We start from the raw sequence: 22,043 nt of genomic DNA, 5'->3' as shown, positions 1-22,043 counted from the left end.
GATTAAAGAGGTTGGAACATGGGACAAGGGTATGGAAACAAGGAGAACATGGATATGGGACATGAAGATGCAATGATGGTTTAAAGAGGTGGATTGATTTAGTAAAAATTTGGATTGCTTTAACATTCTCTTCTCTCTTTTTCTATATATATATATATATATATATATATATAAAATATCACATCAAAAACATATTATTTATGTCAATTCAATTTATGAGCAATACTTTCAATTTTCAATTTCAATCAATTAGGTGGTTTTAATAAAAAAAAAGTTATTAGTACAAATTTAATGCTATTTAAAAAGAATTAATTATAAAATAAAAAAAAATAAAAAAATTGATAGTTTTTATTACACATACAGCCTCCAAAGGTGAAATTAAATATTATAAGATGTGTTTAGTCTCAGAAAAACTTCGTCCATGAAAATTTAATCTAATCCAGTATGTTATAAAAAAAATGGCAAGTTTAAAAGCAAATGTGTGAAGTAGGAATAATTATGCATTTATTTCAAGGGGAGAGATATTTTTATGTTCACTAAAAAATTAACAAATAGATGCTATGCTGTGTGTGTTATTATGGCCCCAATATTTGAAAATCAAGTACCAAGGTAGAATCACAAATATTTTATAAATATTTTTGCTTCAGTTGCTTCAAAAAAGTGGAGATCAATCTTTGTAAGAATCTCAATTGAAGTTTTGCTAGTTCATGGCCTTAAAAATTCCAGTAATTTGTAGCCAATTAGATACATATGTCATGGATGACCATATTTTCTACAATTTACAAGTAAAGGATAGTAAAAAGAAAAAGTAAAAAAAATGTCAGAAAGAACTTAAAATTACACAAATGTGCAGTAGATTAATTTGTTTGATTGGTTTTTTCATGTGTTTTGTTTTTTTTGTTTTTTTTTCATTCATCAATAATTAAACAGTTTTGTTGCGTTTTCCGAAGCCTCAGAACATTGGTGAGGTTGTGCATTTGGTGGAGTGGATCCCGTCGCGGGGAGCGAGAATGAGAAGCTGCGGTTGAATTGTTTCAGATGTGGACATTTGCAGCGACATGTACAATAGAAGGAGCGTGTGTGGGTGATGGCACAGACAACACAGACGAGATGCAGCCTTGTCGGGCGAACGCTGGCGGGACTCATTTCTTGGGCGCAGCTGGTGTAGTGGTATCATAGTACCCTCCCACGGTACTGACCGGGGTTCGATTCCCTGGCTGCGCACGAACCAGCTTGGCTTGCAGTCGCAGCTTGCAGTCGCAACGTCCAACTACGGATGGGCTTCAGTTACCCTTTTTTTCAGTTACCCTTTTTGGTTGCGCATCTCATCCACATCCACGCATGAGAAATGGCGAAATGGAGGGCTAAAATGGAGGGCTCATGCGGCACTACCTCATCTTCTGTTGTTGCAGATAATCTAGGAACAGGTTGTAGCCTTTGAGCGTGCCCGGTCATATCACCGCCCACACTGATATTGAGCTCCCCAACGGCCCTATAATCCAGTTCCGAACACTCACCGCAAACGCTATGGCTCATCTGCCCACCCCCAACCTCCACCATCTTGTGAAATTACACGATGTGACATGCGCGACGAATACAAATAACCATGCTTGTTAAGATACTTGAGTATCAATCGCCAAGAGTTCCGAGTCAGTTGGGGACGAATTAACCCGAGAAAACCAGTCCTCAATTGTAACATAGATTTTTCCTAATCGTTGGCGGCTCCTTATCAGCTTGTCAGTGTATCGAATTTCTCGCACTGACCTCAGATTTCACTTCACTCTCCCCACAGTCTCGACCTTTTCGATGACCCAGCTTTCTTCCATCCTATCGCCTTTTCGCAGTTGGTGCAGGGTCTTGCAAAGTTTGCAGCGCAGGCTCTCATTTTCTAGACCAAACGAAGGTGTCAGTTCCAGTGGTCGTAATAAATTCCCGTAAGCTATCAGGTAGGACTGTCTCCTCGTCCCAAACCCAGTTCGCCGAAGGGACGGAGTTTTATCACTGTCGCGATCGTCCTCTACCATTCCGAGGAGGTTTCGTTGATATCCGGGAAATTTCATCCTGGAAACATATCTGGGTAGTAGCGAAAGAGAGAGAAATGAGCACAAATTTTGAGTGCACAGAAGGTATGGCAGTGCTCTTTGTCCAACACAGCATTCCACTAAGAAGGCTCAAAACTGAAACGATTCTGCCAATTCGTGCATGAAGGAGATTCTTATCGTGGAGAAATTCGCTCCCCTCGAAAGTCTCCGAAATCACGGTTGAAGACGACCTGTCCGTGCTCGATGTTTGATCCGGACCGCAGACCAGACCGCGATACGCGTTGGTGGATGGACTGTCAACCTCACATCCGCGCCCTTAGGGAAGTCATGTACTCAGCCGACGCGAACAAAGAAGTGGAGATACTCTTGCACAAGTGTGTCTCTGTACATGGCCACGATCAACTATAATTCGTCACTTGACAATGAGAAGATTTACATTGCTCTCACAGGTTGAACGAGTCGCCCCGCTCTCATTGCGATCATTTCTCTGTACCCTCTTGTATGCGATATTTGTTCAGAACGTCACGAGTTTGCGTAATTTGTTCAGAACTTCTGAACTTTGCGTAATCTGACCAATCTGATCAACTTCACATCATTTCTCAGGACGTTTCGTCACATGTAAGGAGGCGTCCTTGCTGCAAGGGAGCGAAATAAAAGGGCTCATACTGCACTGCATCTTTCATCGAGCTAGATGGTCAAGGAGCAGGTTGGGCCCTCGAACCGTGCCCGATCATATCACCGCCCACACAGGTGCCACTCCCCCCAGCGGTCCTATACTCCAGTTCCGAGCACTCTCCACAAACGCTATGGCTCATCTGCCCACCCTCCATCCTCACCTCGCCGGCTTCGCTCCTGCTGTCTACAACGTCTCTCGGTCCGGCTATCTTCACCCCAAGCTTGCACAATATGCCACTTACCCTTTTCACACGTACTCACAACCTCAACACCGAAGTACCACTTCATCACACTATCCCAAAACATTTCTCAATGCATCGGGCACATTTCATGTGGAGTCGCTTAATGTGCACATAGATGCGGTGAATGCACTTGCGGTGTACACACAAAATGTCCCTCTCTACAGCGGCTCCGGCGATACCACCATTAAGGTGTTTCAGAAGCAGGAGATGTCGTGTGAAGGGCGTAGTACCTCATGGGGCAGGCACGCAGCTGTGAAGAGCGTGGGTGCTGGCGCTTTCTTCAGCGTACAGGGGCCCAGTGGAAGCTCTGTGGAGGATGGCAAACCAGGAACATATTCTATTGTGCAGGATCATGGATAAAACAGCTTACAGATTCTCACCTGAGGTAATCCCTACCACAAGTGATGGTCTCGAGTAGCTAGATGACGTGCTCAAGAGGTGACTACTCAATCCTGGACGATTTGTTCCATAAAGGAGAGTGCTCAACGACGGCAAATATTCTTATTATCAAGCCTTAAACCGCAAGATGTTTTCCACCCAAGCTGCTGTGCTCATACAGATTCTAGGACTGGAGGACAATGAAAGTAAATTTCACCAGTCATGCAAATTCACAAACGTTTCTGATGAAGCTGATTTTGATCAGCCTATTCCGCATTGATTGATGGTGTTTCCCTCGTTGCTGGACATCTAATTGCTTTAGAAATCTTTGGTTGAACAGAGCCTAATTATGACCTATGCAATCCAATCCTAACAGGTTATACTTTGTGTACCTACATTGCGTTTCGCTCATAAGAACAAAAGACAGATGAACAATAACAGTGTAACTTATGAAAATCATGCAATCTTCCAATCGTCATGAATAGCACATATGACACAATAGATAGACTTTATTTTTACACACTTTCCATTTACAATATGCAAAAAAGATAGAGAAGACGATCAATACCATAAATATCTCTACAGCTTGAGTAAGTGTGTATCCATCTATAGCTTGAGTAAGTGTGCATCCATTGATAGGGTTTTTAGTAGTGTTGCGTGAGATTTTCCACCCAAAAACTCAGCTACTAGATTCAGCCATTTCTTCTTTCATACTACTTTTCAGCAATCAACCAATAAATTAAATTACTATACACTAGAACATCAAAGTACTTTTGGCACATCACTTTTTTGCACTTTGTGCAAGTAGTGGAGCATTGAAATAGGTTTGAGCTCTCATTTAAATTGTTATTGTTCTTTTTCCTCTACAATCATCTTGTCTTATCATTTTTGATTTTCTTCTTTTTGAGTTAAGAGTGTGATTAGTTCATCCTTGTGTTAGGATTAGCCTTGAAATTGATTTATTTTTTGATGAATCTACCTCCATTATAGCTATAAGCACATCTTTGTTGCTTATAAGCATCTGCATATGTGTGAGCACCTTCTTTAGTATATACCTACTCAGTGAAGTATCAAACATCAATTTTGGTATTACACACATTTTCTTCTAATAATCAAACTTGTATAAGGATAATATTTAGCATGTATCAAAGTACCTAATTTACAAATATTAATAAAATGGCATTCAAGTTATTGTTTTGTTTTCTTTAGTGGAGTTATTCAATAATATAAGCATCATCTATGATATCATTGGTCACACTTTCTTTGTCATAGTGCACTATTTTCTTACACTCCTTCTTGCACTATACAATATCCATTGATTTTTCAAGTAGCAACAATGTTGAAAATGACTCATTTCAAGGTTAAAATGAGATTTTGGTCTCATTGTTTAAATATGGTATGATATATTTTTACTAGCTTTGTATTATAATTCTATAATATTTTATCTATTTTATTTTTCCTATCTTCACTAATTTGTAGTAGAAATTTTTGTTATTAGGAATTTGGTTATTTAATTTTATTATTTGATATACTTGCAACTAGTATCCTTAAATACTTGGTGAGTTATTAAATAGCTTTAATAATGATATTTAGAAAGTGGAGGACATTGATGTAGTTGATGATATTAAAGGTTAAAGGTTTTTAATTATTTAATCTTAATTCATTAATTTTAACTAATTGTACTATAAACTTGTCATAGATATAAACATTTATCCCAATGGTTATTTAAATGATTAGGTAGAAGTACATAAATATAGATTAATTTCATAAAATATTCTAGAGAAGCTTTTTAAAAGCTTTATAGATGCGGTTTTGACTTCAGATGTGTTTGTAGGTTTGAAACTTGGCCAACAAGTTAACCACTTGTTGGTAGCTTGTGGAATAAGTTAATTCCATGTTATACCTTGTGAAATAAGCTAAATTTGTGGCACATACATAGATAACTTGCCTTGCAAGTTAAGACATGTGGATAACAAAGTCAACATATGTTGAAGGTCCTATAGAATATTGCTATGTAGCTCTTAGTTAGAGAGTATATATGGAGGTAAGAGTGAAGTATTCTTCACTCTTCTCAATACTTTCTAATGCTTAGCGTTGTTTAAAGACTTTTTAGTCTTTTTTTTGGTAATAGCCATTCTAGTTCAATATCACATCATCTTTGATTGACTTTTTCATTCCTTTTAGTGATACAAGAGAGTATCGAGGATTTTCTTTCTTTGAGAATCATGTTTTTGACAATATCAATGCAAAAGCCTAGTTCTAAGACTAGTTTAAAATTTTTAATATATTTACTAATTATAAATCCTAGACTATAAATCATCACCTTTAACCAATCTGTATTCTTTAGTTTAAAGCTTTTAAAACTTCTTAAATTATAATCTTTTACTTTTTGCTCATACCTAATTCAAGAGGTATACAAATCAAGTACCAACTTTGTTTAAACAACATAAACCTTCAATGATCTTAATTTAACTTTCCTAAATTGATTCTCTTGCAACTCACTAATAAAAAGAAGATACCTTCAAAAAATGTGATAATTATAGAAATTCTTGAAAAATCAATGGATAGTGTATAGTGCAAGAAGGAGTGTAAGAAAATAGTGCACTATGACAAAGAAAGTGTGACCAATGATATCATAGATGATGCTTATATTATTGAATAATTCCACTAAAGAAAACAAAACAATAACTTGAATGCCATTTTATTAATATTTGTAAATTAGGTACTTTGATACATGCTAAATATTATCCTTATACAAGTTTGATTATTAGAAGAAAATGTGTGTAATACCAAAATTGATGTTTGATACTTCACTGAGTAGGTATATACTAAAGAAGGTGCTCACACATATGCAGATGCTTATAAGCAACAAAGATGTGCTTATAGCTATAATGGAGGTAGATTCATCAAAAAATAAATCAATTTCAAGGCTAATCCTAACACAAGGATGAACTAATCACACTCTTAACTCAAAAAGAAGAAAATCAAAAATGATAAGACAAGATGATTGTAGAGGAAAAAGAACAATAACAATTTAAATGAGAGCTCAAACCTATTTCAATGCTCCACTACTTGCACAAAGTGCAAAAAAGTGATGTGCCAAAAGTACTTTGATGTTCTAGTGTATAGTAATTTAATTTATTGGTTGATTGCTGAAAAGTAGTATGAAAGAAGAAATGGCTGAATCTAGTAGCTGAGTTTTTGGGTGGAAAATCTCACGCAACACTACTAAAAACCCTATCAATGGATGCACACTTACTCAAGCTATAGATGGATACACACTTACTCAAGCTGTAGAGATATTTATGGTATTGATCGTCTTCTCTATCTTTTTTGCATATTGTAAATGGAAAGTGTGTAAAAATAAAGTCTATCTATTGTGTCATATGTGCTATTCATGACGATTGGAAGATTGCATGATTTTCATAAGTTACACTGTTATTGTTCATCTGTCTTTTGTTCTTATGAGCGAAACGCAATGTAGGTACACAAAGTATAACCTGTTAGGATTGGATTGCATAGGTCATAATTAGGCTCTGTTCAACCAAAGATTTCTAAAGCAATTAGATGTCCAGCAACGAGGGAAACACCATCAATCAATGCGGAATAGGCTGATCAAAATCAGCTTCATCAGAAACGTTTGTGAATTTGCATGACTGGTGAAATTTACTTTCATTGTCCTCCAGTCCTAGAATCTGTATGAGCACAGCAGCTTGGGTGGAAAACATCTTGCGGTTTAAGGCTTGATAATAAGAATATTTGCCGTCGTTGAGCACTCTCCTTTATGGAACAAATCGTCCAGGATTGAGTAGTCACCTCTTGAGCACGTCATCTAGCTACTCGAGACCATCACTTGTGGTAGGGATTACCTCAGGTGAGAATCTGTAAGCTGTTTTATCCATGATCCTGCACAATAGAATATGTTCCTGGTTTGCCATCCTCCACAGAGCTTCCACTGGGCCCCTGTACGCTGAAGAAAGCGCCAGCACCCACGCTCTTCACAGCTGCGTGCCTGCCCCATGAGGTACTACGCCCTTCACACGACATCTCCTGCTTCTGAAACACCTTAATGGTGGTATCGCCGGAGCCGCTGTAGAGAGGGACATTTTGTGTGTACACCGCAAGTGCATTCACCGCATCTATGTGCACATTAAGCGACTCCACATGAAATGTGCCCGATGCATTGAGAAATGTTTTGGGATAGTGTGATGAAGTGGTACTTCGGTGTTGAGGTTGTGAGTACGTGTGAAAAGGGTAAGTGGCATATTGTGCAAGCTTGGGGTGAAGATAGCCGGACCGAGAGACGTTGTAGACAGCAGGAGCGAAGCCGGCGAGGTGAGGATGGAGGGTGGGCAGATGAGCCATAGCGTTTGTGGAGAGTGCTCGGAACTGGAGTATAGGACCGCTGGGGGGAGTGGCACCTGTGTGGGCGGTGATATGATCGGGCACGGTTCGAGGGCCCAACCTGCTCCTTGACCATCTAGCTCGATGAAAGATGCAGTGCAGTATGAGCCCTTTTATTTCGCTCCCTTGCAGCAAGGACGCCTCCTTACATGTGACGAAACGTCCTGAGAAATGATGTGAAGTTGATCAGATTGGTCAGATTACGCAAAGTTCAGAAGTTCTGAACAAATTACGCAAACTCGTGACGTTCTGAACAAATATCGCATACAAGAGGGTACAGAGAAATGATCGCAATGAGAGCGGGGCGACTCGTTCAACCTGTGAGAGCAATGTAAATCTTCTCATTGTCAAGCGACGAATTATAGTTGATCGTGGCCATGTACAGAGACACACTTGTGCAAGAGTATCTCCACTTCTTTGTTCGCGTCGGCTGAGTACATGACTTCCCTAAGGGCGCGGATGTGAGGTTGACAGTCCATCCACCAACGCGTATCGCGGTCTGGTCTGCGGTCCGGATCAAACATCGAGCACGGACAGGTCGTCTTCAACCGTGATTTCGGAGACTTTCGAGGGGAGCGAATTTCTCCACGATAAGAATCTCCTTCATGCACGAATTGGCAGAATCGTTTCAGTTTTGAGCCTTCTTAGTGGAATGCTGTGTTGGACAAAGAGCACTGCCATACCTTCTGTGCACTCAAAATTTGTGCTCATTTCTCTCTCTTTCGCTACTACCCAGATATGTTTCCAGGATGAAATTTCCCGGATATCAACGAAACCTCCTCGGAATGGTAGAGGACGATCGCGACAGTGATAAAACTCCGTCCCTTCGGCGAACTGGGTTTGGGACGAGGAGACAGTCCTACCTGATAGCTTACGGGAATTTATTACGACCACTGGAACTGACACCTTCGTTTGGTCTAGAAAATGAGAGCCTGCGCTGCAAACTTTGCAAGACCCTGCACCAACTGCGAAAAGGCGATAGGATGGAAGAAAGCTGGGTCATCGAAAAGGTCGAGACTGTGGGGAGAGTGAAGTGAAATCTGAGGTCAGTGCGAGAAATTCGATACACTGACAAGCTGATAAGGAGCCGCCAACGATTAGGAAAAATCTATGTTACAATTGAGGACTGGTTTTCTCGGGTTAATTCGTCCCCAACTGACTCGGAACTCTTGGCGATTGATACTCAAGTATCTTAACAAGCATGGTTATTTGTATTCGTCGCGCATGTCACATCGTGTAATTTCACAAGATGGTGGAGGTTGGGGGTGGGCAGATGAGCCATAGCGTTTGCGGTGAGTGTTCGGAACTGGATTATAGGGCCGTTGGGGAGCTCAATATCAGTGTGGGCGGTGATATGACCGGGCACGCTCAAAGGCTACAACCTGTTCCTAGATTATCTGCAACAACAGAAGATGAGGTAGTGCCGCATGAGCCCTCCATTTTAGCCCTCCATTTCGCCATTTCTCATGCGTGGATGTGGATGAGATGCGCAACCAAAAAGGGTAACTGAAAAAAAGGGTAACTGAAGCCCATCCGTAGTTGGACGCTCCATTTTAGCCCTCCATTTCGCCATTTCTCATGCGTGGATGTGGATGAGATGCGCAACCAAAAAGGGTAACTGAAAAAAAGGGTAACTGAAGCCCATCCGTAGTTGGACGTTGCGACTGCAAGCTGCGACTGCAAGCCAAGCTGGTTCGTGCGCAGCCGGGGAATCGAACCCCGGTCAGTACCGTGGGAGGGTACTATGATACCACTACACCAGCTGCGCCCAAGAAATGAGTCCCGCCAGCGTTCGCCCGACAAGGCTGCATCTCGTCTGTGTTGTCTGTGCCATCACCCACACACGCTCCTTCTATTGTACATGTCGCTGCAAATGTCCACATCTGAAACAATTCAACCGCAGCTTCTCATTCTCGCTCCCCGCGACGGGATCCACTCCACCAAATGCACAACCTCACCAATGTTCTGAGGCTTCGGAAAACGCAACAAAACTGTTTAATTATTGATGAATGAAAAAAAAACAAAAAAAACAAAACACATGAAAAAACCAATCAAACAAATTAATCTACTGCACATTTGTGTAATTTTAAGTTCTTTCTGACATTTTTTTTACTTTTTCTTTTTACTATCCTTTACTTGTAAATTGTAGAAAATATGGTCATCCATGACATATGTATCTAATTGGCTACAAATTACTGGAATTTTTAAGGCCATGAACTAGCAAAACTTCAATTGAGATTCTTACAAAGATTGATCTCCACTTTTTTGAAGCAACTGAAGCAAAAATATTTATAAAATATTTGTGATTCTACCTTGGTACTTGATTTTCAAATATTGGGGCCATAATAACACACACAGCATAGCATCTATTTGTTAATTTTTTAGTGAACATAAAAATATCTCTCCCCTTGAAATAAATGCATAATTATTCCTACTTCACACATTTGCTTTTAAACTTGCCATTTTTTTTATAACATACTGGATTAGATTAAATTTTCATGGACGAAGTTTTTCTGAGACTAAACACATCTTATAATATTTAATTTCACCTTTGGAGGCTGTATGTGTAATAAAAACTATCAATTTTTTTATTTTTTTTTATTTTATAATTAATTCTTTTTAAATAGCATTAAATTTGTACTAATAACTTTTTTTTTATTAAAACCACCTAATTGATTGAAATTGAAAATTGAAAGTATTGCTCATAAATTGAATTGACATAAATAATATGTTTTTGATGTGATATTATATATATATATATATATATATATATATAGAGAAAAAGAGAGAAGAGAATGTTAAAGCAATCCAAATTTTTACTAAATCAATCCACCTCTTTAAACCATCATTGCATCTTCATGTCCCATATCCATGTTCTCCTTGTTTCCATACCCTTGTCCCATGTTCCAACCTCTTTAATCACGTTCCTATCTAATCCCTTGTCCTTGTTTCTCAACAGCTCACTTCTTGTTTAGGAGGTAGAAAAATGAGAGGACTTTATTGCAAATTTTATGATGAATTGAGATGGGAATCTAGAGGCTAAGATGTCATTGGATATTTCAACTATTCGGATAGTTGGAAGCTTTGGAAGAATACCAAAATTTGCTTTGTAATACAACCAAATAGAGTGAGTCTATGAGCAATTGTCACGGACATACATATAATTACCTATAGGAATAGATAAAAGTATGTAAAAGTAGATAAAAGTAGGTTAATTGTGTAATATCTTCTAGAGAAGCTTCTTAGAAGCTTCATAGACGCTGCTTTGACTTTATAGGAGTCTATAGTTGACTTTTAGGTTAGAAACTTGGTCAACAAGTTAGCCATATGCCACACATATTGGAAGCTTAAAGAACAAGCTAACTACGTGGTCCATCCATAGAAAACTTGCCTTGCAAGCAAAGGCATGTGGCCTAGAAAGTCAACATATATTGGAGGTCTTATAGAACATCGCCACGTGGCTTCTAGTTAGATAGTATATATAGAGGCAAGAGTGAAGCCCTCTTCACTCTTGTCAACTCCTTTCTTGCTTCTAGTCTAGTTTCAAGGGTCTCTAGTTTTCTTGTATTTTGGCAATAGTCATTCCAGTTTCTTTCTTAATATACATATTTCTATTTTGTCCTATTTCTTTTTGAGAAAAGTCTCACTTACTCTTTAGCTTTCATCGAGTTCTTGTCCTTGACAGATTGACAAGAGTGTACTTACAATATCAGAGCTTTGTCTTTTCTTGATTAAGAGTGGATTACCCCTTTTTCTTGATAAGACATAAGCGCATTAGAAGTTGCGGATTACCCTCTTTTAAACTGATATTGTTCTTAGTATTTTCTTTGTTATCAATTCCTCTCTTCTATTTGTTTTGAGCGTTATTAGACATCTTCTCTTTTCTAAGTGCTACTATGGCAGAGCTTGTTGAAATGAAGAGTGCAATGGCACAGATGCAAGAACAATTGAGGGAGTTAATGCTTGCGATGCATCAACTCAATTTACCACCACAAGGAGCAACAAGAATGGTAGGAAGTGAAGATATAGAGATGATTGGGGCTGCTTCAACATCTGCACCAAACCATGTCCCTTCTCCAAGAATGGAACACCCTTCGAGTGTTAGAGAACCGAGAGTTGCCTTGCCCGAGAAGTTTGATGGTACCAGATCCAAGTTTCGAGGATTCATCAATCAGGTCCAACTAGTGATTGAACTTCAATCCCAGAGCTATCCAACTCCAGGGTCACAAGTTAGATTCATTGGTACACTTCTTTCAGGTTCAGCATTGTCATGGTTTTCATCTTTTCTTGAACGACGAGATCCAATATTGGATAATCTGGAGGCTTTTTTGGCGGAGTTTCGATCCATGTTTGGAGAACATGATGCAATTCGTGTTGCAACCAACAAGATCCGTATTTTGCGACAAGGCAATCGATCAGTAACATTATATGCTTCGCAATTTCGACAACTTACAACTGATATCAAGTGGGATGATGCCGCACTTGTGAGTCAATTTCTCTACGGATTACAATATGAGGTAAAGAAATTGATGCTTAATTTATCTAATCCTCAAACATTGAGTCAAGCAATTGACTTTGCTGTGAAGTGCGACAATCGACTTTTTAATTTCGATCCGAGAGTCGCACAAGTGGGCCTCAACGTTACTACAATTCAATGGCAACACCGACGTCTCCTCAACACATACCTTCAGAAGTAGAGGATATGCAAATTGATGCGGTACGTTTCAAACCTCTTACTGAGCAAGAAAAGTCTCGTCGTCGACAAGAAGGGTTGTGCTTATATTGTGGAGAACCTAAGCACACTGCTCAACATTGTCCAAAGAAGCAACGTAACTACAAAATGAGGAGTACGGCTGTCAAAGAAGACAGTATGTCGGAAAACGAGTACGTCCAGCTACAATAGGGACCGTGCGGCTGGAATCTTGTACAACTTCTAATGAAGGTCCTATCCTCTCCTCAGAACCATCTCCTTGTTTTATAATAGATGTGCGTTTAGGACCTAATAATTACAAAGCCTCTGCCTTGGTAGATTCAGGAGCCTCATCTTGTTTTTTAGATGAAGAATTTGCTAGATGTCATAGAATATCATTAATACAAAAAACTAAACCTGTACACGTAGAAGTCATAGATGGTCGTCCGTTGTCTTCTGGAGATGTAACTCACGAAACACTTCCTGTAGATGTAGTAATAAATGGTCATAGTAGTTGCGTAATTTTTAATATAATTAGATCTCCCTCTAATCCAGTAATTTTAGGCTTATCATGGTTAGAAAAGTATAATCCTCGAATAGATTGGATTTCTCGTAAACTTGATTTTCCTCAGACCATTAGTAACAGTTCTATTAATCAAGTAAAAAACCATGAGTCTAGTATAGTAAAACTCGCACTTATAGGTGCAAAAGCATTTATACACGCAGCAAAAGAAGGATCAACTTTTGCTATTTATGCTGCACCTATTTCTGAAAGCGTAAAGACTTCAAGTGGCATTCCAAGTCAATATTAGGATTATCAAGACGTTTTTGAGAAAAAGAATGCAGATATTCTTCCTGAGCATCGCCCATACGATTGTTCAATCGATCTCAAGGAAGGAACTCTGCCACCATTTGGACCAATTTACAGTTTATCGCAAGATGAGTTGGCTGAACTCAAGACATATATTGACGAGAATTTAGCGAAGAATTTCATACGCCATTCAAAATCTCCAGCAGGAGCTCCAATTTTATTCGTAAAGAAAAAAGATGGATCTTTACGAATGTGTGTTGACTATCGAGGACTCAACAAGATCACAATCAAGAATAGATATCCATTACCTTTGATATCAAGACTCCTTGACCAGTTAAATCAAGCTAAGATCTATACAAAAATAGATCTAAGAGGAGCATATAATCTAGTACGGATCAAAGAAGGAGATGAATGGAAGACTGCGTTTCGAACCAGGTACGGGCATTTTGAATATAATGTCATGCCTTTTGGACTCACGAATGCACCAGCTGCTTTTCAACATCTCATGAATGATTTATTTTGTGAATTCTTAGACAATTTTGTCGTCTGCTACCTAGACGATATCCTGATTTATTCTAAGAATGTTGAAGAACATGAAATACATGTTCGTCAAGTATTACAAAAACTTAGAGATGCAGGATTGTACGCCAAAATGGAAAAGTGTGTATTTCACACTACTCAAGTTGACTTTTTAGGATACATCATTTCAAATGATGGTCTTATGATGGATTCTAAGAAAGTCCAAACAATCATGGATTGGAAGATTCCAAAGACTGTAAGAGATGTCCAATGTTTCTTGGGATTTGCCAATTACTATCGGATCTTCATCAAAGACTTCTCACGAGTTGCAGCTCCACTTACACGCTTGACTAGTAAAGATAAATTCCAATGGAATCAAAAAGCGGAAGCAGTATTTGAAGCCTTGAAGACATCGTTTGTCTCTGCACCAGTCTTATATCGTGTTGACTTTTCCAAGGCATTTTTTATGGAAACAGATGCATCAGATTTTGCCTTGGGTGCAGTTTTATCACAAATGGGAACAGATGACAAACTTCATCCGATAGCTTTTCATTCAAGAAAATTCTCAGCAGCCGAGATCAATTATGAGATCCACGATAAAGAACTTCTTGCAATCGTGGATTCCTTTCAAGAATGGCGTCATTATCTAGAAGGTGCTTCTAGTCTAGTCACTGTGTATACTGATCACAAGAACCTCGAGTATTTCATGTCAGCACGCGTGTTGAATCGTCGTCAAGCTCGTTGGAGTATGTCTTTGTCAAGATTCGAGTTCATTATCACTTATCGGCCAGGAAAACAACAAGGTTTGTCTGATGCCCTATCTAGACGTTCTTATTTTGCACCAAAAGAAGGAGATGCAGCTTTTGAGCAACAAAGAACGGTCCTCTTGAAACAGGAGCAATTTCATCTCCGAGCAGTGAAATCAACATTGACTGTTGATTCAACTTTTCTCAAGCAAATCCAGTCCAGTATGTCCTCAGACCCTCTTGTTCATGATATCGAGAATAATTCTTCCAAGTCTCATGATTCTTCTAAGTTCGAGTTCAAGAATAATCTATTATATTTTGAACGACGCCTATATGTTCCAGAAGGAAAAGCACGTTTGCGTGTTCTTCAAGCACGTCATGACTTTCCAGCAGCAGGGCACTTTGGATATAATAAGACTCTGGAACTCATATCAAGAGATTTTTGGTGGCCACAAATGTGGAAGTCAGTCAAAGACTTTGTACAATCATGTGATATTTGTTCAAGATCAAAAATTCCTCGACATCGATCTTACGGACTTCTTCAGCCATTAGCTATACCAGAACAACCATGGTCTTCTGTTTCTATGGATTTCATCACAGATCTTCCAAACTCAAGATCTTATGATTCTATATTTGTGATAGTAGATCGTTTCACCAAGATGGCACATTTTATGCCATGTACAAAATCTATCACAGGTGAAGAAACAGCTAAGCTTTTCATTGATAATATCTATCGCTATCATGGATTACCTAAAGATATCATATCGGATAGGGGAACTCAATTTGTGTCAAGATTTTGGAGGACCCTTTTCAAGATTTTAAAAGTGGACATAAAGCTATCTTCGGCTTTCCATCCTCAAACTGATGGACAAACAGAGCGCGTAAACCAAGTCTTGGAACAGTATTTAAGGTGTACCATCAACTACCAACAAAATGATTGGACAAACCTTCTGCCATTGGCAGAGTTTGCTTATAATAATACGGTACATTCCTCCACGCAACAAACACCTTTCTTTGCCAATTATGGCTATCATCCACGACTTGATACTTTTGATTTTTCAAAAGTTGATAATCCTGCAGTAGAAGATATGGCAAATCGGTTGTCAGAGTTACATGCAATAATGAAGGCGCAATTAAAGAAAGCTCAAGAACGACAAAAGATAAATGCAGATGTATATCATAAAGAGCAACCACAAATCAATGTGGGTGATAAGGTATGGCTACTTCGTCGCAATATCAAGACTACTCGACCTTGTGACAAGTTGGACTATCGTAGGCTTGGCCCCTTTTTTGTTTCTGAACAGATCAACCCAGTTGCATATCGGTTACATCTACCGGAGTCAATGAAGATCCATCCTGTATTCCACGTGTCTCTTCTTGAACCATATAAGACAGTGGATATACAAGGAAGAAGACAAATGCCACCGCCTCCTATAGAAGTAGATAATAATGAAGAATTTGAGGTGGAAGAGATATTAGACTCAAGGCGGCGCCGAAATAAGCTGGAATATCTTGTTCATTGGTGCGGATATGATATTAGTGAGCGCACATTGGAGCCATCCAGAAATCTAGCAAATGCATCAGCTAAAGTCAAAGTTTTTCATCAACGACATCCATCAAAACCAAGATGAAAATCTCTCTTATAAAAGAGACAAGATTGAGGCAAGATAACATTCAATTTCCTATCTTTGTTTGTAACTTCTTTGCATTTTGTGACGCTAATTAGATGGAGAGCCAACAACCAGCGGATTCAACTCAAGAACCTTCGTTTGCTGACTTACCGGATGAGACATTGCGATTGTCACAACCTTCAAGACGACGCAACCGAGATGAAGACCCTCAAGAACGACATGTTCTTCCTCGAATAGATGGTGAGATACAACGCGTTTGGTATCACGACCTTGGAAGAGATTCTCGATGTTTGGTGATATTATTGGAGATAGGAACGACTCCTGATGGTGTTTCAAATGTATAATTTGAAGGAAGTTATGAAGGCCTCAACAGTGATCAAATAACAGGGTGGTCTTCTCGCCCTGGAATGGGACACTATCGATGGCTAAGAGGACCCATCAACTATCTTCGAAGAGAACAAAGATCAGAGTATGTAGCAAATACAATTCACCGCATATTAGATTTTCTCAATATATAATCACCGCTCTTCGTGGAACTCGTCCCTAGAAGGGGGGGTAATGTCACGGACATACATATAATTACCTATATGAATAGATAAAAGTATGTAAAAGTAGATAAAAGTAGGTTAATTGTGTAATATCTTCTAGAGAAGCTTCTTAGAAGCTTCATAGACGCTGCTTTGACTTTATAGGAGTCTATAGTTGACTTTTAGGTTAGAAACTTGGTCAACAAGTTAGCCATGTGCCACACATGTTGGAAGCTTAAAGAACAAGCTAACTACGTGGTCCATCTATAGAAAACTTGCCTTGCAAGCAAAGGCATGTGGCCTAGAAAGTCAACATATATTGGAGGTCTTATAGAACATCGCCACGTGGCTTCTAGTTAGATAGTATATATAGAGGCAAGAGTGAAGCCCTCTTCACTCTTGTCAACTCCTTTCTTGCTTCTAGTCTAATTTCAAGGGTCTCTAGTTTTCTTGTATTTTGGCAATAGCCATTCCAGTTTCTTTCTTAATATACATATTTCTATTTTGTCTTATTTCTTTTTGAGAAAAGTCTCACTTACTCTTTAGCTTTCATCGAGTTCTTGTCCTTGACAGCAATGGTACTGATTAATATAAATGTTTCATGTGCCTAATTTTGTAGGTAGCCCTTACTTGTCTACTACTACATATAATAGAATTAGTGTCTATACTGCTGTTGTAACTCATAATTGCTTCAAGTATTCAATCATCCAAGTGTGTTATTATGCACCACAACTTGCTTTGAGTCAAGAACATTTGTACATCCTTGGAGGTCAATGTAAAGAACCATTTTAGGTCAAAGTTGATATATCTAATTTGATGTAAATATTATTTCTTTTTTTGTATTCTAGGATGACTAAAAATATTGTATAGACAATGACAATAAGGACATTGGTTATACCAATTTATAAAGACTTTTTTCCCTTTAAAGGCATTACAAGAGATGTAGACACCATGGAGAAGTTAGATAGTTTTATTTTTTATTTTTAAAATTTTGTATATGACTTATTTTGAGGATTTGGTAGACAAAAGCTTTGCCTTGCAATAAGAAGCTGTAAATATGTGCAATGGCCTTTTAGCATGTAATTGGCTTCACAAAGTTCATTTTTAGTCCACAATTATAAACAATCATAGCATTTTAAAATATAGAGCTTGATTGTTTTTCTTTTGAAATGTAATGAATCTTAGATTCTCTATTGAAACTAAAAATTATAACCTTGAAATAAAAAGTTTCAATTTTGAATTAGTAAATCAAGGATTATTGAGGTTGAAGTGAGTTAGGGTCTCAGAAAGTAGAGTTTTAGGTCTAGTGAGGGTTTCTTAGATTTCTTACAATCTATCAATTGGATTGGAATAAAAATTAGGTGCATGGATAATAGACATATTTTGATACGTATGTGAGAATTTTGAGAACAATCAAACGATTAGATAAGGAAATATTGATATTGGAAGTTTAACATTTAGATTGAAGAAGGAAGCCGGCCAATGTCTAAGCAAATATTAGGATTGATCTTTTTTTTGGTGGATTTGATCTTCTTAAAAAAAATATTTGTGCTTATTGTTAACTTAATTTTGAAGAGATATGCAAAATTTGAGTTAAAATCAATGGTTCATTCATTAGTTATTGAGGTTTGTATCTACTATAGGAGTTACTTGAGATTATTTAGAGTTTGGTTAGAGTATGTTTAGGATTGATTAGAATTTGGTCAAGGTTTATTTAGGTTTATTTAAGATTTGGTTAGGATTTGACTAAGATTTGATTAAGGTTTGATTAGGATTTGATTAAGATTTGTTAGGATTTGATTAGGATTTATTTAGTATTTGGTTAGGATTTGATTAGGATTTAATTAAGGTTCTATTTTAATATTTTATTAATATTTCTATTTTAGTATATTTTTGAATTCTATATTATTTCTTTATATTTTTGTTTAAGATCCCTTAAGAATATTTTATGTTTCTTACATAATTCTTATGAAATTTTGATTGAATTTGATTGTATGTTTGATTATATTTGATAATCTTTAATTTTAATTTGTTTAAGAATCTATTAGAGTTATTAAGACTTGTTGTTGCAATTTTTCTTTTATCTTCTACAGTGACGTGTCCGGTGCATTCTTAAGCCAAACGCCACATAATATGACACTGTGACATTGGAACCATTATTTTTCTTAGTCCATTTATTGTCGTGCAATTGTAGATGATCAAAGACAAGTGCTAAAGATCTTGACTTCATTGAATGGAGGTGCAATTGATTAATTGTAAGGAATTAGAATCAAAGTAGAATCTAAAAATAAAAAGATGTTGAAAATGATAGTTGGATGGTTTAGGTGCACTCATAGTAAGTTCTTATCTAAGGATATCAAGAAATAAGATGTGCACAAGTTGGAGCAAGAAGAAGACAAGGAACATAAGAGCAAGAAGTTATTGATAAAATGTGAGTTCCTACCAATGATTCTTTCATGCATGGAATCTAACAACAATGAGTTGCAAATGGACTAAGAAGGGTTGTTTGTAAAGTTCAACAAGAAAGAGCTAGGCCTACTAATATTGTTGAACAAGTAGCTGAAAGAAAAAAAAATAGATGAAAGTCTGAGGCAACAGAAGGTATAGTTGTTGGCGGTGGTGATGTTAGGCTAGAAAAAACTTGCCTTAAGAAAGCATTGGACTTTTGGCTATCACTATTTGCTCAATAAAACCTCAAGATTAAAAAAACACCAAGTTTATATATAAAACTTTTCCTATAGAGGCAATTACATTAATACATAAGCCTTAAGTACCAAAGATCATCCAAAATGTAATAAAAATATTATAAAACCTTATATATCCTTAAGGTGAATTTTTTTCAAACTTCAATAGCTCATATTTCAAAATTCGACCATCCAAAAAAACCAAAATTTTACATGAAGTACTAATGTACTTTTTATAACTATCACTACAAATTTCAATTACAAATTTATTACGGATCTTAAGATATCACCAAAAATCTAACACTAGCTTCAAATCCTTGCTTATATACATATATATATATATATATATATATATATATATATGTAATTTTCTTTATATCTCAAAAATTATGCATTCAAATACCATAAAATTTTGATATGTAGCTTTTAAATTTAATAACATATACTTTAAAAAATTTTGAGCTAAAAATTCATTTGGAAACTCAAGATATGGTTCCAACCATTACTATCAATAAAACGACTCACTTATTGCCTTTGAATTATATGTGCTATCTTCAATGTTCTATAACTTCTTTATACAAACTCCAAATGTAATTTTTTTCCATGAAACATGTAGATTTTGAAGTCACCTTTGCAGCTACACCTTCCAATCTCCAAAATTTGTCATAAAATTCCTTGTATTTTCAAAAGAGCAACAATATATCTTAAAAAGATACCTTAATTTCAAATGGCTATAATTTCATAATTCTAACTCTAAATCCTCTAAAATCTATGTACAAATTATAGTCCAAATCTTAAACCTTAAAATCCTTATTTTTTATTCTCAAATGTCTCTTCTAAAGTTGCCAAAATCCTTGTTATGGTGGCAAACAGCCTATTGAATGCCTATTGGGCATAGTCTTTAATTTGTAGAGATGAAGATTTTTACCTTTTACCTTCATCCATCCATACCTTACTTTCATCCTTTCAAATAAGTTTCTTAGAAGTTTGGATCTTCATCTTTGATTTCCAATCTTTTCCTTAAATTTTATACTACGTATCTAAATCCTATATAAATTAAATACTATAATTAAAATAAATAAACCTCAAAATAAATATTCTTACATCAACTCTCTTTAAATTAATCTACTAACCACTCTAATGTACATCAACACTTATAAACATATTAAATATTTTAGTTAATTTTTACATACTATAAATAACTACAATACAACAACAAGTGAAGATGTAACAAATAGTTTTGTGATGTATATATTAAATATAGATTTATAAATAATGGATGTAAAAATTGTTGTTCAAGCATATGAAATTATAACAATGCAATATTGAATTTAATGTAGTTTGATGCAACTTAATCTAAACTTGGTATAGGTTTATAATTTCATCTAATACAATATAAAATTTATGGTGAAGTCCTCTTATTTTTCTACCTCCTACACAAGAAGCAAGTTTTTAAAAATCGAGGAAGAGAGGTCGAGTAAAGATGGAGTTTGAAAGGTCAAAATGAAAAACGAAGGCATGGAAATGTAGAAAACAAAGAGAACCAAGACATGGGTCAAGAAAATGCAATGATAGTTTAAAGAGGTAGATCAATTTAGTAAAAATTTGGGTTCCTTTAAAACTTTAATAAATAAAAAAAATCAAATTTATTCAAAAATACTACATTTTATTTTTCTAATTTATATACCATGTGACTTTATTCTGAGTCGTTTGTTAAGAACCATTTTACATTTACAAAATACAATAAATTAACATGATCAGGGTTATGGATGAAAAACAGAAAGTTACATACAATCTTAAGTTACAGATGCATCATTTCCTCAAACTGAAATTTTAATTACATATGTATATATATATATATATATATATATATAAACCAGCTTTATCTATTTGTTTGTTTTGTTTTGTTTTTTTTTGTTTTTTTTTTTTTTTTTCATATGTAAACCACGGTTATTGAGTTATAGCTTAAAAAAAAATGTTCCCAAGCAATTGAATTGTCTAAAATATGTTTAATAAAGATATTTGCTTTAGGCATCGAATTGCCTCAAAAATTACCAGCTCATGTGCAACATTCAATTTTGTAAAAACCATATGTATAAAAGTATACTAATTCGTTCATAAACACATCTCCATCTATAAAAGCACAATCAATAACAGAAATTTATTAATTATAAGAAATTAAAATATTAAATTATTAATTATTAGAAATTTATTACATGAAATTTATTAGTTGAAATTTGAGTTTTTGGCCACAAAGAAGTTGTAAAATCTTAATTTTTAGTTGGTAAGTTAAAAATTGACCACTTCTAAAACAATATAAGAAAAAGAGTATATGCATAAAGATAGAACAATTAATGTTTCTTTATTTTAATTTACACATACGATTTTTTATATTTCATATTAACAACAACTAAAATAACTAAGTTATAAGAACTTCTAGATAAATTGCATTTATGGTGGTATTTTTATCATCATTATTTTTTTGGATATAGGATCTTTATCATATTCAAAGAAGTGCATTGTCATAGGGCAACATACAATTGTCTATGTACAAATACCAAGGTTCTAAGATCTATTCTTACATTCTTTAGCAATTGTCTTTGAGAGTTGTTAATGGTCATTGCAAATCCTACCTTTATTGGAAACTTTCTTTGTTGCAACTTGAAAGGAATATCTTTAGATGATAGACATAAT

The 22,043-nt window shown here is 36.2% G+C and overlaps 2 protein-coding genes and 2 non-coding genes across 4 annotated transcripts; 2 read left to right on the top strand and 2 right to left on the bottom strand.

Moving 5' to 3' along the window:
* Positions 1–1,153: 1,153 nt before the first annotated feature.
* Positions 1,154–1,224, top strand: TRNAG-CCC (transfer RNA glycine (anticodon CCC)). The gene has a single exon. It is a non-coding gene; the product is annotated as a tRNA-Gly (tRNA).
* A 1,137-nt stretch (positions 1,225–2,361) lies between these two features.
* Positions 2,362–5,113, top strand: LOC112273923 (uncharacterized). Its single transcript, XM_024502984.3, has 2 exons — positions 2,362–2,491; positions 2,646–5,113. The coding sequence occupies exons 1-2, from the start codon at positions 2,431–2,433 to the stop codon at positions 3,317–3,319; spliced, it is 735 nt and encodes a 244-aa protein (XP_024358752.1). The 5' UTR covers positions 2,362–2,430; the 3' UTR covers positions 3,320–5,113.
* Positions 5,114–6,876: 1,763 nt separating this feature from the next.
* On the bottom strand, positions 6,877–8,193 carry LOC112278573 (uncharacterized). Its single transcript, XM_024512177.3, has 2 exons — positions 8,060–8,193; positions 6,877–7,905 (listed from the first exon to the last, which is right to left on the bottom strand). The coding sequence occupies exons 1-2, from the start codon at positions 8,118–8,120 to the stop codon at positions 7,232–7,234; spliced, it is 735 nt and encodes a 244-aa protein (XP_024367945.1). The 5' UTR covers positions 8,121–8,193; the 3' UTR covers positions 6,877–7,231.
* A 1,245-nt stretch (positions 8,194–9,438) lies between these two features.
* Positions 9,439–9,509, bottom strand: TRNAG-CCC (transfer RNA glycine (anticodon CCC)). The gene has a single exon. It is a non-coding gene; the product is annotated as a tRNA-Gly (tRNA).
* Positions 9,510–22,043: the final 12,534 nt, after the last annotated feature.

This window comes from Physcomitrium patens, chromosome 2 (assembly GCF_059467195.1).
Source record: "Physcomitrium patens ecotype Gransden chromosome 2, ASM5946719v1, whole genome shotgun sequence".
Taxonomy (NCBI): domain Eukaryota; kingdom Viridiplantae; phylum Streptophyta; class Bryopsida; order Funariales; family Funariaceae; genus Physcomitrium; species Physcomitrium patens.
Note: the sequence above shows the minus strand (reverse complement) of the source record. Positions and strands in the feature narration are given on the sequence as shown.

Excerpts from the sequence above, each read along its gene's own strand:
- LOC112278573 (XM_024512177.3), bottom strand. The coding sequence starts at position 8,120 with ATGGCCACGATCAACTATAATTCGTCGCTTGACAATGAGAAGATTTAC. Across the intron at positions 7,906-8,059 it reads GATTTACATTGCTCTCACAG|GACGTTTCGTCACATGTAAG; the intron begins GTTGAACGAGTC and ends ATCATTTCTCAG.
- LOC112273923 (XM_024502984.3), top strand. The coding sequence starts at position 2,431 with ATGGCCACGATCAACTATAATTCGTCACTTGACAATGAGAAGATTTAC. Across the intron at positions 2,492-2,645 it reads GATTTACATTGCTCTCACAG|GACGTTTCGTCACATGTAAG; the intron begins GTTGAACGAGTC and ends ATCATTTCTCAG.